Source organism: Pseudopipra pipra, chromosome 5 (assembly GCF_036250125.1).
Source record: "Pseudopipra pipra isolate bDixPip1 chromosome 5, bDixPip1.hap1, whole genome shotgun sequence".
NCBI classification, from domain to species: domain Eukaryota; kingdom Metazoa; phylum Chordata; class Aves; order Passeriformes; family Pipridae; genus Pseudopipra; species Pseudopipra pipra.
In genome coordinates, this window is record NC_087553.1 from 7,229,263 (window position 1) to 7,252,718 (window position 23,456).

Genomic DNA, 23,456 nt, shown 5'->3' on the forward strand with positions numbered 1-23,456 from the left:
GGTAGAGGGAGAGAAAAAAATGGAAATTTGGAAAAAGAAAGGGAGACTTTAATAGAGATATAAATTAAAGTTTGAATCAATATTTTTTTTCAGTTGATGTTAAATTAACAGAATTTGATGTTTTCATATAAAACATCAAAAATATGAATGCAGCATTTTGATACTCTTTGATTATATATTTTCTACTGCGGGAACTTCTTGATTAAGAATTTTCAGCCAACTTAAAGGCACAAGTATTAGAAGCCCCTGCAATCTGGCATCCTGAGCCATAATCTTTTGGAGTAGCAGAGAGAGATCTGTTTTGAGCAGCAGAGCATCCACGGTATAACATAGTAGTGTATGTAATACAAGCTAGGATAACACAGGGTAAGAGATTAATATTCTGCATCATACTGTGCTCTGTTATTTTTATCCTGCTGTTTCTTTCACTCACCATCTCATGACTCACACCCTCCCCACACTGGAATTTCCATCTCAGTCTCGTGGCTCACTGGTGTGTTACGGAAGACGATGCCGTGGAAAAGCCATCTGGAGAACACCGCTACTGCCAGGGCTCCAGGTCGCTCTTAAAAACAGACAGACACAACAACATTTACTGATTTATCACATAACTCCTCTGAATACTGCAATCTCTTTAGCAAACTGCCTTCACTAGCTGGGAGGGTTGAAGTTCTCCGTGTTTTTACAGCTTTAGTGATGGCGCTGGATATTCGTCCAAGTCACCGTCCCACGGAAAGCTGACACTTGCACAGGCCTTTAGAAAAATTACAGGACTCATCCTGTGAGGTGATAAAAGGGCTCTTGTGAGGCAGGTGAATGTAATCCAATATCTGTAAAGGAGCTGTTCCGTACACATTTCTCAGTTAACTTTATCACCTCAGGGACATGGTCCTCGATGCCCCACTACACAGACCTTCAGTGCTTCCTGAGGCCAAGCCACAGTTACTTGATGTGGGCTGGGAAGGCCAGGTCAGAAGAGGAGTTAGATGTTTAAATCCTTACTAATTGCACATATAGCTACTGTGATCCAAAATGTAGAACATCTAAATCCCAGTTCAGTTTGCTGCTGTAGAATCCTGCAGTCGTGGTTTCTAACAGACTCAGTTTCCCAGGTGCCTAGACTCTGGCCTCTGTTTAAATCCAGAGATCACTAGTTATGAACCTAAATTCTACCACATCCCAGAAATCAGGGTGATCACAAGAAGCGTAATTGTTTTTTCTTACCTCCTAGATGAGTGTTGAGCCCCTGCTCAAGAATTGCAATTCCCTCTTTTATCTCTATCTGAACTTTCATCTCTACCTTCCTGAGGGCTGTTTCTAACTAGTCACAAGCCAAGATCACAGAAAGTTCACTCTTTATATAAACAAGTAAACATTCCCTAGGCTAGAGGGAGAGTACTTCAATCAGCATTTGGACATCCTATCATCCTTCAAAAAAATATTCCTACCAGAAAATAGCTAGTCAATCTCAGGCTAGAAAGTCATGTTTTCTCCTCTTTTGCCCTGACACTTTGAAAAATGAACTCCACTGGAAGGAGTCAAAGAAGCCTTGTCCACAGAATATTACCAAAAAAGGCATTTGTGTGGGGAAAGGGAAATAAAATCCTAATTCAGGTACAGTAGCAAGATTCCTCTCATGTAGGTACTGAAGCAATGAGCTCCCCAAGGACTTTAGTGTGTATCCAGCCAAAGCAACCTTCCATTTTGCTGAGATAGATGGGAGTCAGCTTGGTTTTGGAGCAAGTTTAGCACAAGGATCAGTCTTGCTCCACTGTGTTATTCCAGCTTTCACAAGAAAACATACCAAAGGATGTCAAACAGCCCTTTATCACAAGCTTTTAGATCCACTGGCCTCCCGCTTTCCTGCTCTGTCCAATCTGGCTCTACAGGTGACACTGGAAAACAAAAAGCCTGTTTTATTTCCATGAATGTTTTGTTCTCCAGATTTGCCTTGGGGCAGACTTCCTACCCTGTCACCTCAACTCAAGTCCTTCACATGGATTTCTGGTGGTGACTCAGGAGTCTTTTGTTGGTGAAAAAGCCTAATCCAGCAGAGACACTTTGTCTCTCTGACACCAGCTCAAGTCACCCATCACATCCTCTGCCCTCTCTTCTTGTCCATTCCCAACATAACTGGCTGCCTGGAGGGGTGCAGATGTGCATGACGGAGAAGGAAGGCTGAAGGCTTGCACATCCATGCCACATTCAAATGTCAGGTCTTCCCTGAATCCAAAGGGCAGAAGCTTCCCTCAGTCCACCCTCAATCCAGAAACGTGACATCAGCTCAACAGTCATGTCCTTCCTCTCAGACAATTCCCCCAGCTGGAGGATGATCAATGCAAGGACCCGAGGAGAGCCTGAGGAGGATGTGATTAGTGACCTGAAATGAAGCCTGTGCAAACTGCAGTAGAAGCTTCCACTAAAATCTCTTCCACTGGAGTCAGCACCTCAGGACAACAAATGCTGCTGCAGTTTGAAAGACGATTACCGAGAAAAAAAAAATTAGAAAAAAAAAAAAGCTATAGGGAATTGGAGCAGCCAGAGAAAATCTTGTTAGTGCAGCAGTGTCCTGCTGTGAGCTTTCTGTTCAGCAGGCAGGCTCCTTGGTACTACTGAGTGAAACAAGTTTTTGCTGTCTAACTATGAGCAGTCCTTTAGAGTGATGTTTGTCCCGAGTTGCAGTTTCTTGTCCTGAACCTTTCTTGGTCTGCTGCTGTTCTAAGTGGACTGTGTGAATTAGGTGGAACTCTTAACATATTTTACTTTGTAGCTCTGTCTTATCACCTGAGAGGCACAAAAAGCCAGGAAAAGACACGCAGTATCTCTGAGGAAGGTGCCAAGAGGATGGTACTCTCTTTTCACTGATGCCCTGGGACAAGATGAGGAGCAATGGCCATGAACTAATACACAAGAAGTTCCACCTCAACATGAGGAAGAACTTCTTTACACTGAGGCTGGCAGAGCACTGGAACAGCTGCCCAGGGAAGGCATGGGGTCTCCCTCTCTGGAGACATTCCAAACCCACCTGGGCATGTTCCTGTGTCACCTGCTCCAGGTGACACTGCCTTGGCAGGGGGACTGGACTAGATCATCTCCAGAGGTCCTTTCCAACCCTAAAAATTTAGCGATTCTGTGAAAGCAATTGCTCAGAACAGTCGGGAAACCACTTGTAAAGAGCAGCTTTCCATTCACAGGAGGTTGGTCTCTGCAATTCCTTCCACTCCTCCCCTTGAAACACGAGGAAAGGAAGATGCAGGGGCACTTTTGTACTTTACTGGAATACAGCATAGAGAAAGCAAGGGACTTTCTCCATGAAATGTTTTCTTTGGAGGATGCTAGGTCCTCTGAAGATACATTTTTCACGGAAATATTCCTGATTCAATTGAGAGTTCTCTGGGAAGGTTTTCCTCAGTCAGGTGGGAGAAAGGATCTTTACTACCTCTAGCAGACAGTAACTTGCAGTTCCTACAAGCTGGAGCAGGCTTGGAACACCTCCTTGGGACAGCTGTGTGTGGCTGTTGGGTCACAAGTGCACTGTGGGCTAAAAGCCCATATCCTGGGTGGTGACTGTACAATCTTCCTCTTGACCAGCCTAAGTATGTTGCTGACTAAATGCAAAGAATGGTCTCACTCAATGTAACTTCACAAGGTAACAGTGAACACTATCAAATGTGCAGAGGAAGATCACAACACAGAAATGAAAAGATGGGATTTCTGTGTCTCGCCACATTTCCAGATGCAGGAACCAGGAGACTGAATGAAGCTTGGCCTACACTATTTTTTGATACACGTTAGGCACTGGATGGGAGTGCTTGGGGGGGGGAAGAGTGTAACAATAGAAATCCAACCTTTAGCAGAAAATCCCTTGGAATTATAAAGGGCCAAGTTGGCAGCGTTCAGAGGAGGAACTCAAACCTGAGTGTCTAATGTTGATTCACACTGATGAGGTGTCCTGTCCTCCTCTCATTTCACATGAAAAATCATATGGTTAGAGGTTATGGAGAAAGGAAAACAGATTACTGTGTGGGAATACAGTCTGCAGTGAACTTCAGTGTGGGTTGTAAAGGACTTTGGTCAACTGGCTGTCAAACAGAGCAGCCCACAGGTTTTTTCTCACTACACTGAGCCTTCAGGAGGTTTCATCCACCTCTGGTACCCTGGGACATCAAGACCAACCCACTTCCTCACCCTGATCCACCAGGGAAGCTCTGCTTCTACAACTGTTGCTGTGTGTCCATCCCATCTTCTAGTTTGTACATTTACATCCTTTTGTCACTGTTAAATTACAAAGCCATGTGTGTACTGTTCTCTTCTGAACTCATCCCATCTTAATCCTATGCCTGGGAAGTTTCATCCTTATCTGCTGGAGGATTTCCCATACTCATTTTAAACAAGATTTTTAATATGGATTCTAAAAAAAAAAATAAAATTAGTATAATTTTCTATTATTGAACCTCAGAAGAAGAGGTTGGGACCTAGAAGGTAAACTGAATACTATAATATATATAATCACTACAATTTCCAGGGAGCAATGATCAAACCACGTAACATCTCTACACTGCATCCCTTGTAACTGCATCTTCATGGCAAATGAGTGTCTATCACTGGATATAAAAATCATCTTGCACTGAAAACAACAGAGAAGGATGTTAGTTCCTCACTCAGTGCATCACTGGAAAGCACTTAAAATTACTGATTAAAGATTAAAGCCTTAAAAATAAAACTACATCATTAAAGAACAAGAATTTTGCCTTGAACATGAAGTGTCACCAGCTTTAAGACTAGTACTATTTTTGGAACAAGAATTAATAGGAAAGGAATCTGCAAAACCCAAACAATCACTACTTAAAATTTCTGTGTGTCAGATATTTCTCGATCTTACTTATAATTTCTGTCCTAAGACAAAAGGTTCACAGTTTGCTTTTTCAAGAGACAACAATTTTTGTACTTTCTAGTATTAACTGATTTATGCAACTTTTATAGTTCTTCTGTCCATGAATTAATTAGTTGCCAGTCTCACTGTGTTTTAAGTAAGATCAGCACCAGATGGAGACCAGATTTGCTTATTAAAGGGTTTTATCAAAAAAGTAATTCAGCAAATATACGTCTGAAATCCAGTACTGATACGAAAAAGTCTGACAACCTTTCCTAAGAAACTGCCTAATGCTGTGGTACCTGGGTTCAGTTTTATTGACAGAGAACAGTATCCTCCCCTTGAACTGTGCTGCGTAAAATGTCTAAACTGAGCACTGAGCTCAGTTCTGACCCCCGTGAAGTCAGTGACACAATGCCAAGTGTCTTCCACGGCCTCGGGACTGGGACTATTGTTTTTAAGACAAGCACTTGGCAATTACCTAACCTGCACCCTTTGACTGCCATGGTAAGGGCTCAATTAGCTCTTTCCTCTCCATACATGCAGGTTAATTACATCAGATACTTTCATCACTATGAGAGCAATCACGAGGCATTTTTTTCCTTCGTTCTTGCTCTACACAGGCTCTGTAAGTGCAGACTTTTTCTCTGTGAACTGGGAGTGTAGACCAGGAGCACCTTCACATCAGAAAAATACAGGGTTTACTGAAACAATACCAACTCCCTTAATATAAAGCAGCATCAGGTCAGGTTTGCCTGTCAGCAAAGGCAAATAGAGTCTGGCAAGGCAGTGTTGAGTCTGACTGTGTAACTTCCCCAGGTGCTGTTGAAGCCTGTAGGAGGTGTTGCTCTGACTCATGGAGGGTGTCAGAACTAACAGGACAGCTTGATAAGACAGCCTTGCTAAAAACTCTGGTGATTATACAGAGAACCAGGCCATTCACAAACTGAAAAGGAGAAAAAGATGTTTCAGTAGAGTCCCACCACCAAGGTGCACAGTTTTACTTTCACTGCAACAGCTGAACATCTCAGAAATAAGATCACTACACTCAGATTGAGTAATGGACACAGTCAGTGCCCAGTGGAGTCCTAAATCATTCACTGTGTTAAAGCACTCACAGCCTAGCTTGGCCTGCTACGAGCCACAGAAACAACTAGATCAATGCAACTAGATCCCAGCAGGTCATAACCTCCTTGTTCATGTTCAAAGGACAGTGAATCCATCAGTCATTTCACAGAATCGTAGAATGGGTCCCAAAATGGGTTGGAAGGGAACTTAAAAATCATCTCATTCCAACCCCTCTGCCATGGGCAGGGACACCTTCCACTATCCCAGGTTGCTCAGAGCCCCATCCAACCTGGCCTGGAACACTTCCAGGGATGGGGCAGCCACAGCTTCTCTGGGCAACCTGTGCCAGGGCCTCATCACCCTTACAGGGAAGAATTTCTTCCTGATATCCAATCTAACCTATTCTCTGTCAGTTTGAAGCCATTGCCCCTTGTCCTGTTACTCCAGGCCCTTGTGAAAAGTCCCTCTTCATCTTCCTTGTGGGCTCCCTTCAGAAACTGGAAGGGATTTGTTCCTGCAAAATCTGTACCTGCTTAAAGGCTGAATGTCCACTGTCAGGGAGTGACACACTTGGTGAAATCATGGGAGAAGACCAGGCCAGGGTCCCTGGTAATCTTGTTTCAATGAATATTTACATTTTTTGGAAAGGTAGAAATGAGAAAGAGCAGCCTGCAAATGCTCAATTTTTTTTTACAGTAGTTGGGACAAAAGGAATTTTGACATCCTTCGAAGAAAGAGGAAGAAGCCAGAACAACACAGAGCAAACTGGCCAGTAAAACTTTCATCTGCTTAATTTGTAAGAAAAAATCCTCACATGTATTACAGCGACCTAAATGTCTGTATATGTTTTGAAAAAGGGCTTGAGCACCTACAGGTATTTATAGATATGCTGCTTAGAAAGAAGCTAGCCCAAATTTAAATCTGAATCAGCCTGACACTTAGCACGGTGAATATTCAAGAGATCTGGCTGCCACCACTTCGGGTCAGTGCTCTAATTCTGACTGTGAAAAATCACCAATGTAGTCTCATTACCTGCAAAGTGAAGGCTTGTGTCCACTGTGCAAGGTGCAGTCAAAGCTACAAAGGTAACAGGGTGACTGTGGAGAAGAGAGTGAAGCTGAAAACATCATGTCATCTTTAATCAGTGCATCAGCCCATTCTGGGATCCAGCTTTAGGTCCTCAAGTTCAAAACAGAGAAGGCTTACAGGAGATGTGGGAATGATCCAGGGCCTTGATAAACTGAAAGTTGTTGGAAAGACTGAACTATTTTTCTCACAAAGAATACAAATAAGAAGAATCTAGTCAAAATATATGCTATATAGAGCGTGGTAAATCAGATAAACTGGGACTTTTTGTTCTCTGAAAAAAAGCGATAAAAAGGCCAGGGACAGTGATATAAAAGGTAGAAAATTTATAAACAGGAAAAGAAGTTACTTTTTTACACAAAACAGAATTAAGTTATGGAACTTAGTGAAATAGGTAATCACATAAGACCTAACTGGATTCCAAAGGGACAGGACACTTAAGGGAATATCCAGATTATAAACTACAGACAAAAACCCCCATGGAACAGATTGTTATTCCAGCTATCTTTTCAAATACTTAATACTAATCTGGCATGCTGTGATGCTATACAAGGTCTTTACACATCAGTCCATCACTTGTAACCCCTCAGGTAAGTTTTCTTAAGGTAAATCCAAAAGTCTCATTTGCCATAAATTCCTCCCATCTTCTGCAGCTCTATTTTCCCCAGATGAGGCATTATCTACTGACAGTGACACCCTGACTTATATAATGCCCTGTGGTGCCTTTCTAAAGAGCACAGAAACAGACTGAACCATAATTTAGGCTCCAAGCTGGTAGTGAATAATAATTGCCTCATTCCCATCCTTTTCCAGAATGATTTTTGTAACTAATTCAGAACATGGCTCAGATCAACCACTGCTCAATCCAGCCAGCAGTGGGAAAGTTTACTGAAAATGGCAGCAGTGCTGTTTGATCCTCTGTCTGCTGAAGCCAGATACAAAATTTCCATTTAATTCTAGAGCAAAACAGGTCTTCAGAGTCCAAACACATTTTGAATTGGGAAAGGGTGGAGCAGGAATCTCTCTGGCCCAGGTTCCATTCATAGAATCACAGAATGGTTTGGGCTGGAAGGGAACTTAAAAATCATCTCATTTCAACCACCCTGCCATGGGCAGGGACACCTTCCACCAGATCAAGTTGCTCAGAGCCCCATCCAACCTGGCCTGGAACCCTTCCAGGGATGGGGCAGCCACAGCTTCTCTGGGCAACCTGTGCCAGGGCCTCACCACCCTCACAGGGAAGAATTTCTTCCTGATATCCAATCTAACCCTACTCTCTGTCAGTTTGAAGCCATTGCCCCTTCTCCTGTCACTCCAGGCCCTTGGAAATAGTCTCTCTCCCTCTTCCTTGTGAGTTCCCTTCAGAAACTGGAAGGCTCCAGTTAGGTCAACTCAAAGGCTTCTCTTCTCCAGGCTGAACAATCCCAGCTCTCTCAGCCTTTCCTCACAGCAGAGCTGCTCCATCCCTCTGATGGTTCCTCCTCTGGACTCGCTCCAACAGCTCCATGTCCTTGCTGTGATGGACCCCCAGTGCTGGAGGCAGCACTGCAGGGGGGTCTCACCAGACTGGAGCTTACAGCTTCAGAAAAACTCTATCTGCAATGTCTGGTCTTTCCCTCAATTATTTGGGGATTTGACTTTCCTTTTTTCCTCTTTTCTGTTTTCTTTTTTCTTTTTTCTGGAAAATATGCTTTTGTAAAATATTCCTTGCTTTTAGCCTGTGTGCTTATAGCATTATCTTAAAAAGCCACTAGGCAGATGGTTCCCAAATGTGAGTTAATAACTTGTAGGTAGCTTTTGGGGAAGCTTTTTGAAATCCCTTCATGCAAAATGATTTCACAAACTGCCTGCATGCCATTCTTTGGCTATTTGGGCAGACTATTTCAAAATGGCCAGGAGAAAAATGGCAGATTATTTTTTATTTGTTTTGCAGCAGACTGTTATGTTTATTTTGCAGTGGTAAAAGAATATAAAGGGAAAACAAACACAAAGCTTCCACTGAAGATTCTTCTAGACCCTGGAAGTCCTGACTGGTTTCAAGGTGAGCATGTTTGGGCCTCTGCTCCTCTTTTGCAGCCCTTCTACAGCATTTCTTTCAAAATAAGGTTGATTTTTACAGAGTAGCACAGGCTGAGTATTCAACAATCACGAGTGAGACTTCACAGCATCACACAATTAATTTAAAAATCAGATTTCAAATATGGGGCTCTTGCTGTTCACCACTGGTCTGCTAAAAATACTGTATGTTTTGCATGGTTTAAAGTCAAAAGTATTGATAGTGTCTGGTCAGACAAGCATCACCATTTTTTTAACAGATTTCATCACCCTCTTTTAACAGATTTCACCACCATTTTTGAACAGATTTCACAAAAAATCCATCACCACACCAATGACAAAATTTTGCTGTCTCTCAACAATGGCAGCAGATCAAATGCCTTCTAACCCTGTGGATCAATGTGAACCAATCAAGTACAACTGCCCTCTCTCCTGGGTGATTCCTAGCTCTAGAAAATGGAATAGAAAAATAGAAAATAGAATATTTTCAGTTGGGAAGGACCTACAATGATCATCCAGGCCAACTCCCTGAGCACTTCAGGGCTCACTGCTAAAGCATGTGATTAAAGGCATAGTCCAAATGCCTCTTAAATGCTGACAGGTTTAAGACTCTCTGGAAGCTTGTGCCAGTGTCTGACCAGCCTCTTGGTAAAGAAATGTGTCCTAATGTCCTAAACCTCTCCTGGTGCAACTTTGAACCATTCCCATGTGTCCTATCCCTGGATACCAGGGAGAAGAGATCAGCACCTCAGCCTCCTTTTCTCCAAACTAGACAAACCAGGAGACCTCAGTCACTCATCACAGCACATTCCTTCCAGCCCTTCCACCAGCTTCGTTGTCCTGCTCTGGATGCCTTCAGGGACCTTCACATCCTTCTGAAATCGTGGGGCCCAGAACTGCCCCCAGGGCTCCAGGGGGTCCCAACCCAACGCTGGGCACAGCAGGAGGATCCCCTCTCTGATGGGCTGGGCAGGCTGTGTTTGATGCCCCCCAGGATGGGCTTTGCCCTCGGGGCTGCCAGGGCACACACTGCTGCCTCACAATGCCCCTGCACCCCCAGATCCCTCTCTGCTGGGCTGCTCTCCAGCCACTCCTCTCCCAGTTTGTACCTGTGCCTGGCATTACTCGGTCCCAGGTACAGAATCCAGCACTTGTTACATTTCACCCCAGCAAGCACAGCCCAATGCTCCAATCTATCAAGGTCTCTTGTCCCTGAAGGGAGCCAACAGCTCCCCCTCAGTTTGGTGTCATCAGCAAACTTGCTAATGGTGCTTTCAACTCCTTCATCCAAGTTGTTGATAAATATATCAACCAGAGAACTGAGCCCTGAATAAACAGAACTTTGGCCCAAGGTACTAAAAACATCAGCTCAGAGCTCCAAGTTAATTTTAAAGCAAGATTTTTCTTTTTTTTCCTGAAGTTCAACAAAACCTCCTACCAAAAGGGACCTGGAAATAACACTTCCTTTGGGATGGAGACAAAGTCTGCAGGACAAAGGAAACTCCAAGATGTACTTTTTTCTCAGAAATCACATAGTGTTTATATATAAGAACCTATATTTTCTTTTTAAACCCCCCCAGATGCTTCACTGTCCAGTGAGAACCAATATATGAGGGCTATTAGCCACATTTTATATGGCATTTATACATCATTGGAAGGGTCTCATCCAGACAATCTGTGATGAACACAGTATAAAAGTATAAATAAACCAGATTGCATTGGCTAGACCAGAAGGGTAAAGTCTAGTGATTAGAGTGATAAACATATTTGCAGATAACACAGAAAAGTGCATTTAATCCCACTAGAGAGCAGTAAATTGACAGTTATTTTGGCTGGGCGCACCTTAGAGTTTCATTTTAGTTCATGTCTATAAAATATGTAGGTAAAAATTGTGACCACGTGGTCCTTAAAATTAAAGTATTAGTTTCCCCACCAGGAAATGGGCCCTACTCTTCTGCACCCCAGCATTGTGTGATCTTGGAAAGTTGTTTAGAGCTCAGTTGTGCTTCTCAGTTCCAGTCTTAACAAGGCTCAACATAGTGACAATGCTTTGTTTTTCTTCCTGTCCATACTCAAATCAGGCCAGAGAGTCCTACAACAAATGCCAGCAGTGCCATAATAGGTATGAACAGTTGGTTAGTGGGTAGGTAAGAATCAACCAACTCTTTGCAGAGTTCTTTATGCTTAGAAAAGCAAATAGAATGAGCTATTACTCAGCTTCAGGAGGTAAAGAAGCTGCTGCTGTGCAGGTCTCCTAAGCAGAGATTTAAACCAACCTATTTAAAGCCCAATAGTAAAGATCCATCCTTCTTGTAAACTCTACTGTATACTCCTGTCCCTCCAAGCTCACCATTGCAGAAAAGGATACAAGCTTTAAATCCATGGGTTTGTTCCCTCAACTTGTCAAACACCAGGATGGCATGTGTTGGACCAAGACAAACCTGACCCCAAACTCACTGAAATCCTGAGAGTTCTCTCTCCCTCTGCTCCTGTACCTACCCAGTTACAACACACTTTAGAACAAGTTAGATGTCTGAAAAATGTACTGAAAGAGAGGGAGGGAAGAAGGGAAGGAAGGAGGGAGGGAGGGAGGGAAGGAGGGAGGAAGGGAGGGAGGGAGGAAGGAAGGAAGGAACTCTGCCACTGTTTGCCTTATTTTTAAGCACAACTCTGCTTCTTGCTGTTATTCTATAAATCCCATCTATCAGTATTTGCAGCACTTCAGAAGAGTCTGTATTCACCATGTCTGTCCTTTTTCGATAGAGGAACAGTTTAGGAGAGCTAATGTCAAAGAGAAGGAGTTTTAATTCTGGTCTTTCTTTCCCCCAGGCAGTCAGCTACCTTTCCGAAAGCTGTAAAAAGAAATCATCTTCTTCAAGGCCAGTGTCCTTTTGCCAAATTTGGCTGAGAGAGCCATCCCACCTAGAGGCACCACTAAGCCTCAGTGTCCCTGTGTGAGGGAGTCATCCACAGCATAAGCCAACCCTTGGAGTGCTGCCAGGGCCAGAATATGTGCTCCACAGCACATGGGCTGGTGTATGGAGCACAGGGCACAGCCACATCCCCTCAGCCTTGTCAACACCTGAGTGTAAGGCAAACAGAAGGGAGATGATGATGATGATGATGAGAGAGAGCTGCAGCCTCTATGAAGCAGAGAGACGGATGGGAGAAGGATGCTGAAAAGCAGAAAAGCACCCTGCCATGCATCAGGCAGCTTGTGATGCATCCACCAAAGCACAAGGAGAGCCCCCAGTGACCATGGGGCAGCTCAGCAGATTCTGCTTCTCACCGAGGCAGGAGGCTGCCAGTCAGCAGAGCCGGCTCAGCACTGAGCTCCGCCGGAGCTGCGAGGCCCTGCCACTCACTGAGAACTGTTTTGCCTCAGTGAAAAGCACCAGCTCCTAGCTCCAGGCTCCTACTGAGATCCAAACTCAACAGAGCCAGCAAAGCAGCGGGAGCTGGCTGCAAACCTGGATATAGACACAGTGGATCTGTTCTCAGCGAGCTGATATTGCACCCTCAGAGCAGTCCTGCTCTGCTTTAACCCCTGTGCAACCCCCGTGAGCCCAGGAGCTGCTAAGGAGACATTTGCTCTGATGAGGCAGATAATGTGAGCACTATGCAAAACCTATAAAAATTACTGACATTCATAGCATCATTAATCAGCACCACTCATCCTCCAAGCTCCACCATCCCTCCGGGAAATGGAAAACTGCAGGTTTGATTCACTGCACATCAGCTCAGCTCTGCGCTGGTTTTGTCCCGGTCATGTCAGCACCAAACTGGAAGAAACAGCCACAGATCGGGCAGATTTGTCTGAACCACTTTGTTACTCTCACAGTTAAACCTTGGAAAACCCTTTTTTTGCCAGAACTTTTCCCTGTTGCTGCTCCTGGGAAAGATCTTTCCCTTTGGGAAAGATGCTAATTGGCTGTTTGTCATCTGGTCAGAAAGGGGAACGAGTCACAGCCTGCTGAAATTCGTTCCTGCCCTTTCCTTAAAAAAAAAAAAGAATGCATTCAGGGCACACACCTGGGTAAGACACTCTATGAGTAAGGCTTCTTTTCAGTGCAGGTACCTGGCTCATGATTCCTATTCAGCAGAGACTAAAACTTTACAAAATCAGCCACTGGCAGCACTCCCAGGATATTTTTCCATTCGCACATATTTCTAAAAATGTCAACACCAGTCTAACCATTCTCATCTGGGAAGCCTGACATCAGATGTACATTAGCCCAGGGAAAAAAAAAAACATCCAAAACACAAGCCCCTTCTAAAAAGGAAAACAAATTCGAAGTATGTTACACTGGGTTCTGTCTCTGGGCTCTATGCAAACAAGAGGAGGAAATTTTACAGAGTGATTTTACACCCCTGACAAAGCCACTGGAAAGTCAGACAAGGGTTTCACAGGGATGAGAAGTGGATAGTATGTGAGGTTCTTATTCCTGTATGTTTGGGTTTGTTACCCAACAGCAAACAAAAAAAAGTCCCAGGCAGGACCTTAAGAGCCATGTGCAGTCCTGGAATTTAATCCAGACAGCTAAACAGCACTGTGTCTGACTGTGGGAGAGCTTCCCCAGGGAGAAAGCATTTTGGCTTGAGCATTTTGTTCCAGTCATCAGTCTCATATTATCTTCTCTTCCAAATTCAGACCCTTCACACACCTCCCCGGCATCACCTGCTTTGTCTGAGAGACTTGTGTAGACAGGACATGCCCTGATGCCATTTTGCAAGCTGAGTTCAGGCAATAAGCAATATTGTTTCCACACTGTCCTCACACCACATGCCATCAGCATTTTATCGCTGTTAGGAGAGATCTCCATTTAATTTGGTCTGTCAGGAATCAAGGAAAACAAAGGATGTGACTGCAGGCCTCGAGTCTATCTGAACAGGATTCCTGGAATGGACTAATCTGTAACTACAGAGTGAAAAGAGAGCAAGATGTTCTTCCGAAATATTTAAAATTTGTATTTCACTGCCCATGAATGCTGCAAAAATGACTTTACAATTTCTCTCCCTCTGGGAAATTAATAGAAAGCCCTCCCCCCCCCCACTCGCTTTCATGGTGATTGAATTTTCCTCCCTCCAAGAAGGAGTAATGCTCTTGTATTACACTTTACTTCCTTGCAAATCTTACATGTTTTCTACACGTGCATTTTAACTCTGCGTTCTCTCTTTAAGTATTGACTCACAGATATGATAAACAGAGTTTTTAACCTTACTCATTGTTGAAACAGACCTCAAAGACTGATACCCTGACATAAAGACTTCCCCCAGACTTTCCAGAGAGGGGACCTCAGCATTCCAGACTCCACATTCTGGTGGCCTTTTCTATACGACACCCACACTAAACCATCTGCCCACTCATCTGCTGAAGGAAACCACCTCCACATCAGGAATTCCTCTGAAATTCTATTGTCCAGAACATTTGCCATCACTAAAGAGCCCTTCAGTACTCTGGGGTCTTGTCCTGCCACTCCTACTGAAGAATGACAACCTGTGTCAGAGGACTGAGACAATGGAGAAAACTGAGTCACCAGGAGAAGGACTATGTTCAGTGGAATATCATATGGGATGCTCCTGGGAAAAAAAACCCCAACCCTAAAAAAGGGAAGCCCATTGATAGGTTCACCTGTCTTTAGTGGTTCCTTCAGAGGGACTTACTTCTCACCCACTTGCTGGTGTGGTTGACAGCATTAACATCTTAAATTATTGTAGTTAGAGATGTCAAGATCCATGGATTACAGTGTCAGAAAAGATTTTAAGTGGAAGTTTACTTCTAGACTTGTGCTCTTTCTTCTCAGTCTGACTGAATTTAATTCATGATCCAGTCCCTGGGGACCACAGCAGAGCAGCTGTTGGGATCCAGAATCACTTTGAAGTCACAGAAGAATTCTAGTGGTGGTCCTGCCCATGCTGGGTGGTCCATGGTTTCTATAGCCCTAAAACACACCTATACATGCCTGTAATATTTTGCTTCCAGTGTTACATCCAAAATCCCAGTATTTTGTAAGGGAAACTTAGTGATACTTTCATACCAGTCCTTGCATACCCATTTTTCTGAGGCTCCCTCAAAGCATTTGGAGAAGTCAAAGCCATGTGGAATCTAGTGATGCTCAAAAGTACATATTTATCTTTTCCTTTTGTTATTTCCCTTTCAGCTTGTAATTAGTTTAGGACCAAATTATCCTTTTAGCACAAATGCAAAGGTAAGTAAACTTAGTCCACAGTGAAAACACTCTGGACCAGCACAGAAGGGCCTTGTCCATGTCAGAGAGGCCGTGCAAACATCTGCAGGAGATTGTTTAGGTGAGGCTGACCATGAACTTTACTGCATGCAGTGTGTGTCCAACCCTTCCTTTTTTTTTTTTTTGGTTGGTTGGTTTGGTTTTGGTAGTTTGTTTGTTTGGGTTTTTTTCTTTATATTTTTTTTAATTTCCTGTTATTTTATGGTCCAGCCTGATGGATAAGCAAGACCAGGGAATGTGCTTGGCCACCAGGGCCTCAATTGTGATTCCAAGCAGAATTAGAAGATGCAGTGAGTGAAACACAAGGTACACCCTACACTAGGGCTGTGCAAACAGGAAAATCAGTCAAAAAACACAGCAACAGTATCCCCCTCTCGCTTGTGCTCCTCTACGTGCAGTTAGAAAAGCTGGGGGGTTGTGTGGTGACTTTTAGTAGAGTTGAATATAGACGAGCACAGGTGGAAGCAGAGTTAGATGAGAACAGATTTAGGCAGAAATAACTGTGCTCAGTGAATAGAGACTGGTTATTGTTCAAGGTAAGAAGGTACCAACAGGGTGAACCTGTAGAGCTTTCGAGATACTCCCAAGAAATTGCCTGAGGGCAAGATGCTGCATCCAAGCAGGGCTATATTTGCACTTGCCACCTAAACAGTTTGAGGGAATGTTCCCAAGCAATTAATCACAGTCAACTACCCTGTTAAAGGCTCCTGGTCAGGGTGGTAAGTCTGTACCCAAGAACTGTCTCCCAGAATACTTCCTAGGCACAATGTGGGAATCAGCAGAGGCCAGGAACAGAGCCCACTAGGCTGTGTGCCGAACACCTTGTTTCAGAGGGAGCCTCCAACAGCATGAACACAGGCTGCTGCTGCCAGCTGGCCTCAGTGCCAGGGAATGGTCCTGGGCACATTTCATTTTCTAATATAGATGCAGTCAGGATGTCTATGAGAATTCGTATCTCCTCCTTAGTGGAATATCCAGCTTCCTTATTAAGAACAGAACCTACCCCATTTTTCCACTAGCAAGAGGCAGTGCAAATTCCATTTTGAAATACACACTGTTTCCAAGCCTCCCAGAGAGATTTCTCTCTCATGCTCCAAAGCCCTAAACTTCTCAGCCTCTGCTCTGTTGTCAGTACCAGTTGTCAGCATCACTCGGATGGAGATCAAGTGGGCAATGGGAATCTGACAGAAATTTTGTCATTTGCTGAGACTTACTCCCCCAAGTCTGCAGGAAGATGCCAGTGTCTGCTTTGGATCCACACTTTAGCACACTCTCCTAAAGATGGGTACCTGTATCCTTCCTTTCAAAGCACTGAGCAAGCTTTTGACACATGATCCTGAGAGATATTGTGCAGGTATTGTGCCCAGTGGCTGAAATCCAGAAACAACTCTGTGAGCCACCATTCCTCACTTAGGCAAATGCCCTGATATCTCAGCTATAGACTCCTGCTCTTGCCTTTGCTTCTTATTTGGTTTCAGGAAGATTGTCTCCTTCAAAGCACAGTGGCTAAGCTTTAGCTAGAGGGTATTCCTTCCCAGAATGATCTTTGTCACCTTGCAGACTGTTTCTTTGCATCATTCTCTTGCATAACAAAACAACATGTATTTTCACATTAACCTTCCTTTAAATAAACCTCTTATGCAGCACTGCCTTGAAAATTATAGTGTTTTCTGAAATAAAAACCCCATAATAATTTGCTCTGCAAATTTGTGGTAAAGCCTTCCCTCAATTACACTCCTGCGGATTTTCAAATCAATTTTAAACAAGACAGAAAAAAATTATAAGGCTACACTGCTTACATAATTCAAATAATTTTTCACCTCCCCAGTCTACTTACAAACAGGCAGGAAGGAGAGGAACTGGAAGAAGAAGAAGAGGTTTTCCATGTGTTGAACTTGCCTGAGCAAATGAAGTATAGTAGCATATAACTAATCCCTACTAATTCTGAAGGGAACAAGGAAAATCCTGGTATATAATTGTGAGATTTTTTGGGGAGAAAAGGTGCTGGGACTTCACCATTGGAGTGCAACCACATAAAGGAAGGAATTTTACCACAAGATTGTAAATTACAGTCTCCATGGCACACCATAGTTGAAACACAGAAATAAGGTATATCTTCCTTTTCTGTCTCCAGCCTGTCAATCAAGTATTAAAACCTGTGCTGATTTATTTGGAAATATTCCCCTGATGAAAGTGAATTACTAATACAGGAGAGAATTTTGCAGATTACTGTTGGTAAATTCTACATACTATCTGGGAAATTATTAATTCTGCAATAATCATATAGATTATGTGTTCTGGGAAGCCCCCACTCTAACGAAAACATTTTGTTGCCGGCTAGGAAGGTTATTAATTTTACTATTAGATCAGGTCATTTCTGGAGATCAGGTGAATTTCCTAAAAATTCAAAGCAACATTGTTCCATTGGAAAGGGTAACCTCATTTTCATGTCACACCAAGTCAAACTAAGGAGAAATTCACTGAAAACAAACGATGCTGCAGTCCAAATAAGGGCACTACATTACTACATTACACAAGTAAGAAAGCATTGCAATATATAAACTAATTGTGTCTGAATGCTGTTCTTTGTCTTAAAACAAGTTGATATTTCTCTTTGCAGCTTCTAATTCCAATTAATTTTTTACTCGGGTCATTATGAGCTTTACTATTTTCCTATTCCAATTAACATAAAGCTTTTTATTTCATATGACTTTAATGACACAAGGCCCACATCTTTCACAATGTTTCATCATACAGAAATGGGGTATGTTCTGGCCAATGGACCCACAGGTAGCTACTGGAGAATTTCTGTGTTTATTCCTCCTATAAAGTGACACAGTGATGTCAGAGAGCATGATACTCACTGAAGAGTATCAGCACCCTGAGGTCCCAAATTTAGGCATGAGCAACAGAACTTTAACAAGCAGACAAGGAGGCCTGGGGAGCAGTTAATGCATACAACAAGAAAGTGAAAAGAAAAACCCGAAAACCAACCAACCACAAAGCAAACACTACGAAAGCTACAAATACACTAAATGACACATTCTTAAAAAATATTTAGTGGTGCTGAAGGCATAAGCCTTGTCAGAATGATTTTGGAACAACAACTTTGGTTGTTCACAGACTCTATTATTATAAAGACCTTTCCTATTTAATTTTTTAGACATTTGTAGCTATATTAGCCTACAGAATGAGGCTGGAGGTCACACAATGACAGGCTAAAGCTGCACCAAAGGCAGGCAGATGCTCTTAAAACTCTGTCTCACAGTTTCCTTGCTGCCTCTCTGTCCTGAACAGGATCAACCTTGTTATTTTGAGGTGTCTCCAACACACCGACTGCTTGACAACACACCGATCCCACCACCGGCCAAGTAGCAAGGCCAAAGTCTTGATTAGGTGCTTAAAGCCGTCCTTTCATTATTCCCTAAGTCTGGCAGCAGTCAGCCTGGAGGCTCTTGTCAAATTTCATGACTTGTCATGACATCTTGCTAACTGACTGGAACAGATGTCAGGAAGGGAGCTTGTCCCTCACCATGGCCCAGTGGCACCATCACATGCCCATAAACACTCTCCCCGTTTGACCTCAGCATGAGCTGCACTGATACTACGTCAGGAAGAAGAATTTCTTCACAGAAAGGATGGTTAAGCATTGGAAGGGGCTGCCCAGGGAGGTGGTGGAGTCCCCACCCCTGGAGGTGTCCAAGGAATGACTGGACGTGGCACTCAGTGCTCTGGGCTGGAGGACAAGGTGGGGATGGGCACAGGTTGGATTGGATGATCTTGGAGTGCTTTTCCAATTTAAATGATTCTGTGATATATTTCAGAAGAGTAAGCCTTTTTGTGTGCACATGTATCTTCCACGAGACTGGAAGTGCACTGATATTTGCTTTGTTACCTAATGAGAAGTGAATGTCAGCACATGGAGAAGACAAGCTGCTCCAGAGCAGTGTGGATCAAGAACCCCATCGCCACCACCTCCACCAGAACAGGGGTGTTTGCATCATGAGAGTCCAGGGAACAGCCAGCAGAAGTGCCATGTTCTCCTTACGGGGTCCAAATGAAAAAAGCACACAAAAGAGGGATTTGTTTGTGCCGTTCAGAGCAGCATTAGGTCCCCTCTATGTTCAGTGACCCCACCAGATGGGTCACAGTGCACAGCTGCTGGCACACAGCCTTTGCCTGCAGAGCCACTAAGAGCCAAGCAAGACACCACAGGGTGAATCTCTCTCTTCCCTGAGATCTACATTTTATATGTCCCAGTCCAGCCAAGCCCATTCCTATTTGTACCTCTCTCCCCCTTTGAAGTGCTCTGTCTTCCCTTCCACAGCCTTTCCTTCACCCTGTTTGTATACAGATCATTGTCCTATTGTTCATAAAGCACTCAGAGGTGAATGGTATTATATAACTGCTAGTTACTGCTTTATCATTTTTTTTAGAATGATGGAAAAATGGAAGGGAAATGCAGACTCCCCTTGGGGCCAGGTTAAGCAAACTAAACTTACATTACTGGTGACCCAAATGAACATTCACCTCAGTATCCCCAACATGGAAGAATCCATTTTAGTATCTACTGTCCCACACAAAATGACAAGCCATTAATAACTATGGCATGTAAGCATGTGTGGGGTGAGAAATCTTCCATGTTGTAGCTCCTAGTCAAAAGACTTTACAAAAAAGTGTGGGTTTGTTGTTCAGTTGGGTTTGTTTGGGGGTTTTTTATCTGTTTCCAATTATTTGCTATTCATTAAGCTTATCTTGATGCTTTTGATATGGCAAAGAGGTTTTATTCAGCTTGCTATTCATTCCAGGCCAGTTAAGATAAAATCGGTAACAGTCAGGACAGATTTCCTTCTTGTAATGGGCTTAGAATTGGCACATGCAGCCAAAACTCTCTTCCCATTTCATATTTCCCCAGTTCTCTCTTACTCACATACTCTTTTCTGGCAGAAGTTTGCATCATTTAGTGTCTTCTGCACTTCTCTGTATCCCAAGCACGGACACCAGCTGCCTGCTGAGCCCAGTGAGGCTTCTTGATCCTGAAATCTATTACAGCAAAAGCAGGTTCTTGCTGCTGGAAAGTGGAATTACACCCTCACCCAGGCCAAAGCTGCAGTTCTTCATGCAGATAATCCTGGTGCTTGGTTTGCAACTGATCCTGACAGGATCCTGACAGGATCAGTGGATCATGTCAAGAGGACTGCTCTGATGAGTTAGTGGCTGCAGAAACAGGCCCTCTTTGTAGTAACAATCTGGTGTTCCCAACACAGTGTCCTACAGAACCACTTCTTTTCCAACTCACAAACTGTACCACAAACTTACATATTTGCCCCAAAGTCCAAGGAGAAGGGCAAGGTTTCAGCACAGTACGTGGTTCATCTTCAAATAACCACAGAAAACCTGGGGTTGGAAGGGACCCACAAAGGATCATTAAAGTCCAGCTCCTGATCTCAAAACTCACAGTCTGAAAGATCAGTCCATCAAAAATACCTGCTGAGCACTATGTTACTTTAAGCATGTGCTTAAAGCTGAGCCCACGCTCAATGCCTTGCTGCATGTTTCTGGTCATATCACTCAGTGTTTGGCAGCAGTCTCTCTCACTAGAAAGCAAATTCTCTACTGCCTTAAAAGCCAATAGAAATTATGCATTATTTGTAAAGAAGGTGTCAAAGCCGAGTTTGCCTGAACTGTGCTTGATAACTCTTTAGAAACACAAGCAAAAAAAATATTTTCAGCCATATTTTGAGAAAAATTGGTTTTCTTTTGATTGGAAAGTTCTGTTGCATTATTATGGCAAAACACAGTATATTCAAACTGAAAGTTGAGGAATGATTTGACAAGTTTGTACAGAACTCTTTGCAGCAGCCAGGGTATTTTGCTTTCACTAGGCTTGGTTTTTGTTGGGACAAACTCTACTCTCAGTTGTGGCAGGGCACATATTAGAGATTAGAAAAATATTCTTCCCTGTGAGGGTGGTGAGGCAGTGGAAGAGGTTGCCCAGAGAAACTGTGGATCCCTGGAAGTGTTCAAGGCCAGGTTGGATGGGGCTCTGAGCAACCTGGTCTAGTGGAAGCTGTCCCTGTCTTGGGGACAAGGTTGACTGGGGGATTGGAACAAGATGATCTTTAAGGTCCCTTCTAACCCAAGCCATTCTATGATTCTATATGCTAGACTCTGAAGATGAATTTAGCAGCTTGGCTCTCATGGGAAGTTAAAGGCACTCAGCACCTTGCAAGACTTAGTCCTATGGTATCTCTGCAAACATGAAGTAGGGTTTAACAAGCAGCCCTGAAAATGTCACAGTTCACTGCCACAGAAGGGTGAGCATTTCACTCCCCCTTGCTTCCCACTTCCCTGCACCAGTGACCTCTCCCATCTCTTCCTCTCACTGGCTCTGGCACTCACTTGCTTTCCAACTCACTAATTTGACAGAAAAAGATCTACTTTGTTGTTGCTGCATTGGATTTTCTGTCAGGTGAGTGAGCTCAAGCAGCTCCTGGAAGAGAAGGCAGCGCTTGCACTTCCACAAGGACAGAACCAGTTCTGCGTAAGCAACAAAAGGGCACATAGTGGGAAGGGGAAAACTGAAAAGGAGGGAGGAAGACAAAGTCTTCCCTTTAGATCACCAATGGGCTTTAAGATCGGCTCATCCCACCCCCCACAGCCCTGATCTCTTTTTAACCTACATCAGCTTAGTGTTACTCCACTAAATGCAATAACTACAGTGATGTAATTCAGATCACTAATATCCATATGCAGGGTTCTACTGTTAAACAAGGGACTGTATGAACACATTGTCCCTGCTCGGAGAAGCTGACAGTCCAATTCAACACAACATGCAACTGGAAGACCAAACTCTGGATGGCAAAAATGATCAGGAAGCTGGGGGGAGTAGTTACAGAAAGACAAACCCAACATTTTATCCTAAAAGACTCACTGAATTGCTTGGTACGTCTTCAGGTGAGTCAGATGGATTCGATCGGTGAAAGCAAATCAAACTACTCACCTGAGCAAAAAGCTTTAAGTTCTTCAGTGATCTAGATCTCAGCATGTGCAACAGGGAATTATAGCACTTCTTTGTTTCATCTTAGATTCAGCCTTCCCAAAGAGCTGATTCTGCACTTCCCTTTGATGCAAAAACTCCCATCAAAGCAAACAGGAGATCTGCCTGAGAATGGAGTGCAGCTGCACGGGACACTTTGCCTGTCAGTCTTGTTGCAGCTTCTCAGCGTATTATGGCATCACTTCCCACCTAAATAAACAAATAAACAAGAAACCTACACCTAAAATTAACGTGAAAGATGCTGTTCTCTGTTATCAGATTCAACATCCTTCCTCTCACCCCAGGGTTTTGGGCTGAGCTCTGTATTAATGAAAAATACGACTTGCTTGGCACTTATTTTACTGAATAGGAAGGAAAAAACCATGATGCATTTGGGCATTATCTTTAGAGGCTACAGTAAGGGGCAGGGAAGCAGCATTTGTGTCTGGCTAAAGAGAATGTCAGAGCGCTGCTCTGCAAAGCTGATTTAAATTTATGGCAGTACATACATCTGAGGTACTTGCATAAATTATAATCCCGACTGAGATTTACTTAGTTATATTAGAAAATTTGTCAGAAACAAACCTGGAGCGTTGACAACCAAGCCTTCTTTTTCTGCTAGTCTTGCTGTGCCACTGTGTGTGTGGGAAAGGCATGGAACATCCTTCAGCAATAAAACAGGAGTTTGAGGGGGAAACAGAGATGTCCTTTGCAAGAAAAAAGGTAATACAGCTCTTTGAGTTAAAGGAGCAACTTCGTGTCAGTCTTCACTAGCAAACTGTGCCACGCTGATGAAGACAATGAATGTGTCACTCGTCCTTCAACGTCATCTTAACTGTAAAATCCACAGCACTGAGAAGGTTTTGTTTGGAAATAAAAAGCAAACGAGGATGTGTTCTGATGAAAGATGATGCTCTCCATCCCAGTCTGAGATATAAGCCACGCAATGGTTATTGAAGTATCACGGCGTGCCACATTAGACTCCTCAAGTGCCATCCATTCCCAGTCTATTATTACTAAAACCAGTGAACTGTGTACAGAAGTGGTGTGTGCATACATAAAGGTGACTGATACACGTGCCAAAGTA

At 43.4% G+C, this 23,456-nt stretch overlaps 1 protein-coding gene across 1 annotated transcript in view; it reads right to left on the bottom strand.

Annotated features, from left to right (window-relative positions):
- Positions 1-439: 439 nt before the first annotated feature.
- The window catches only part of LOC135414046 (very long chain fatty acid elongase 4-like), a 52,806-nt gene continuing 29,789 nt past the window's right edge, over positions 440-23,456 (bottom strand). The window contains exon 8 of the mRNA XM_064654300.1: positions 440-565. Coding sequence (XP_064510370.1) covers positions 542-565 — 24 coding nt within the window. The 3' untranslated portion in view covers positions 440-541. The remainder of the gene's footprint in view (positions 566-23,456) is intronic.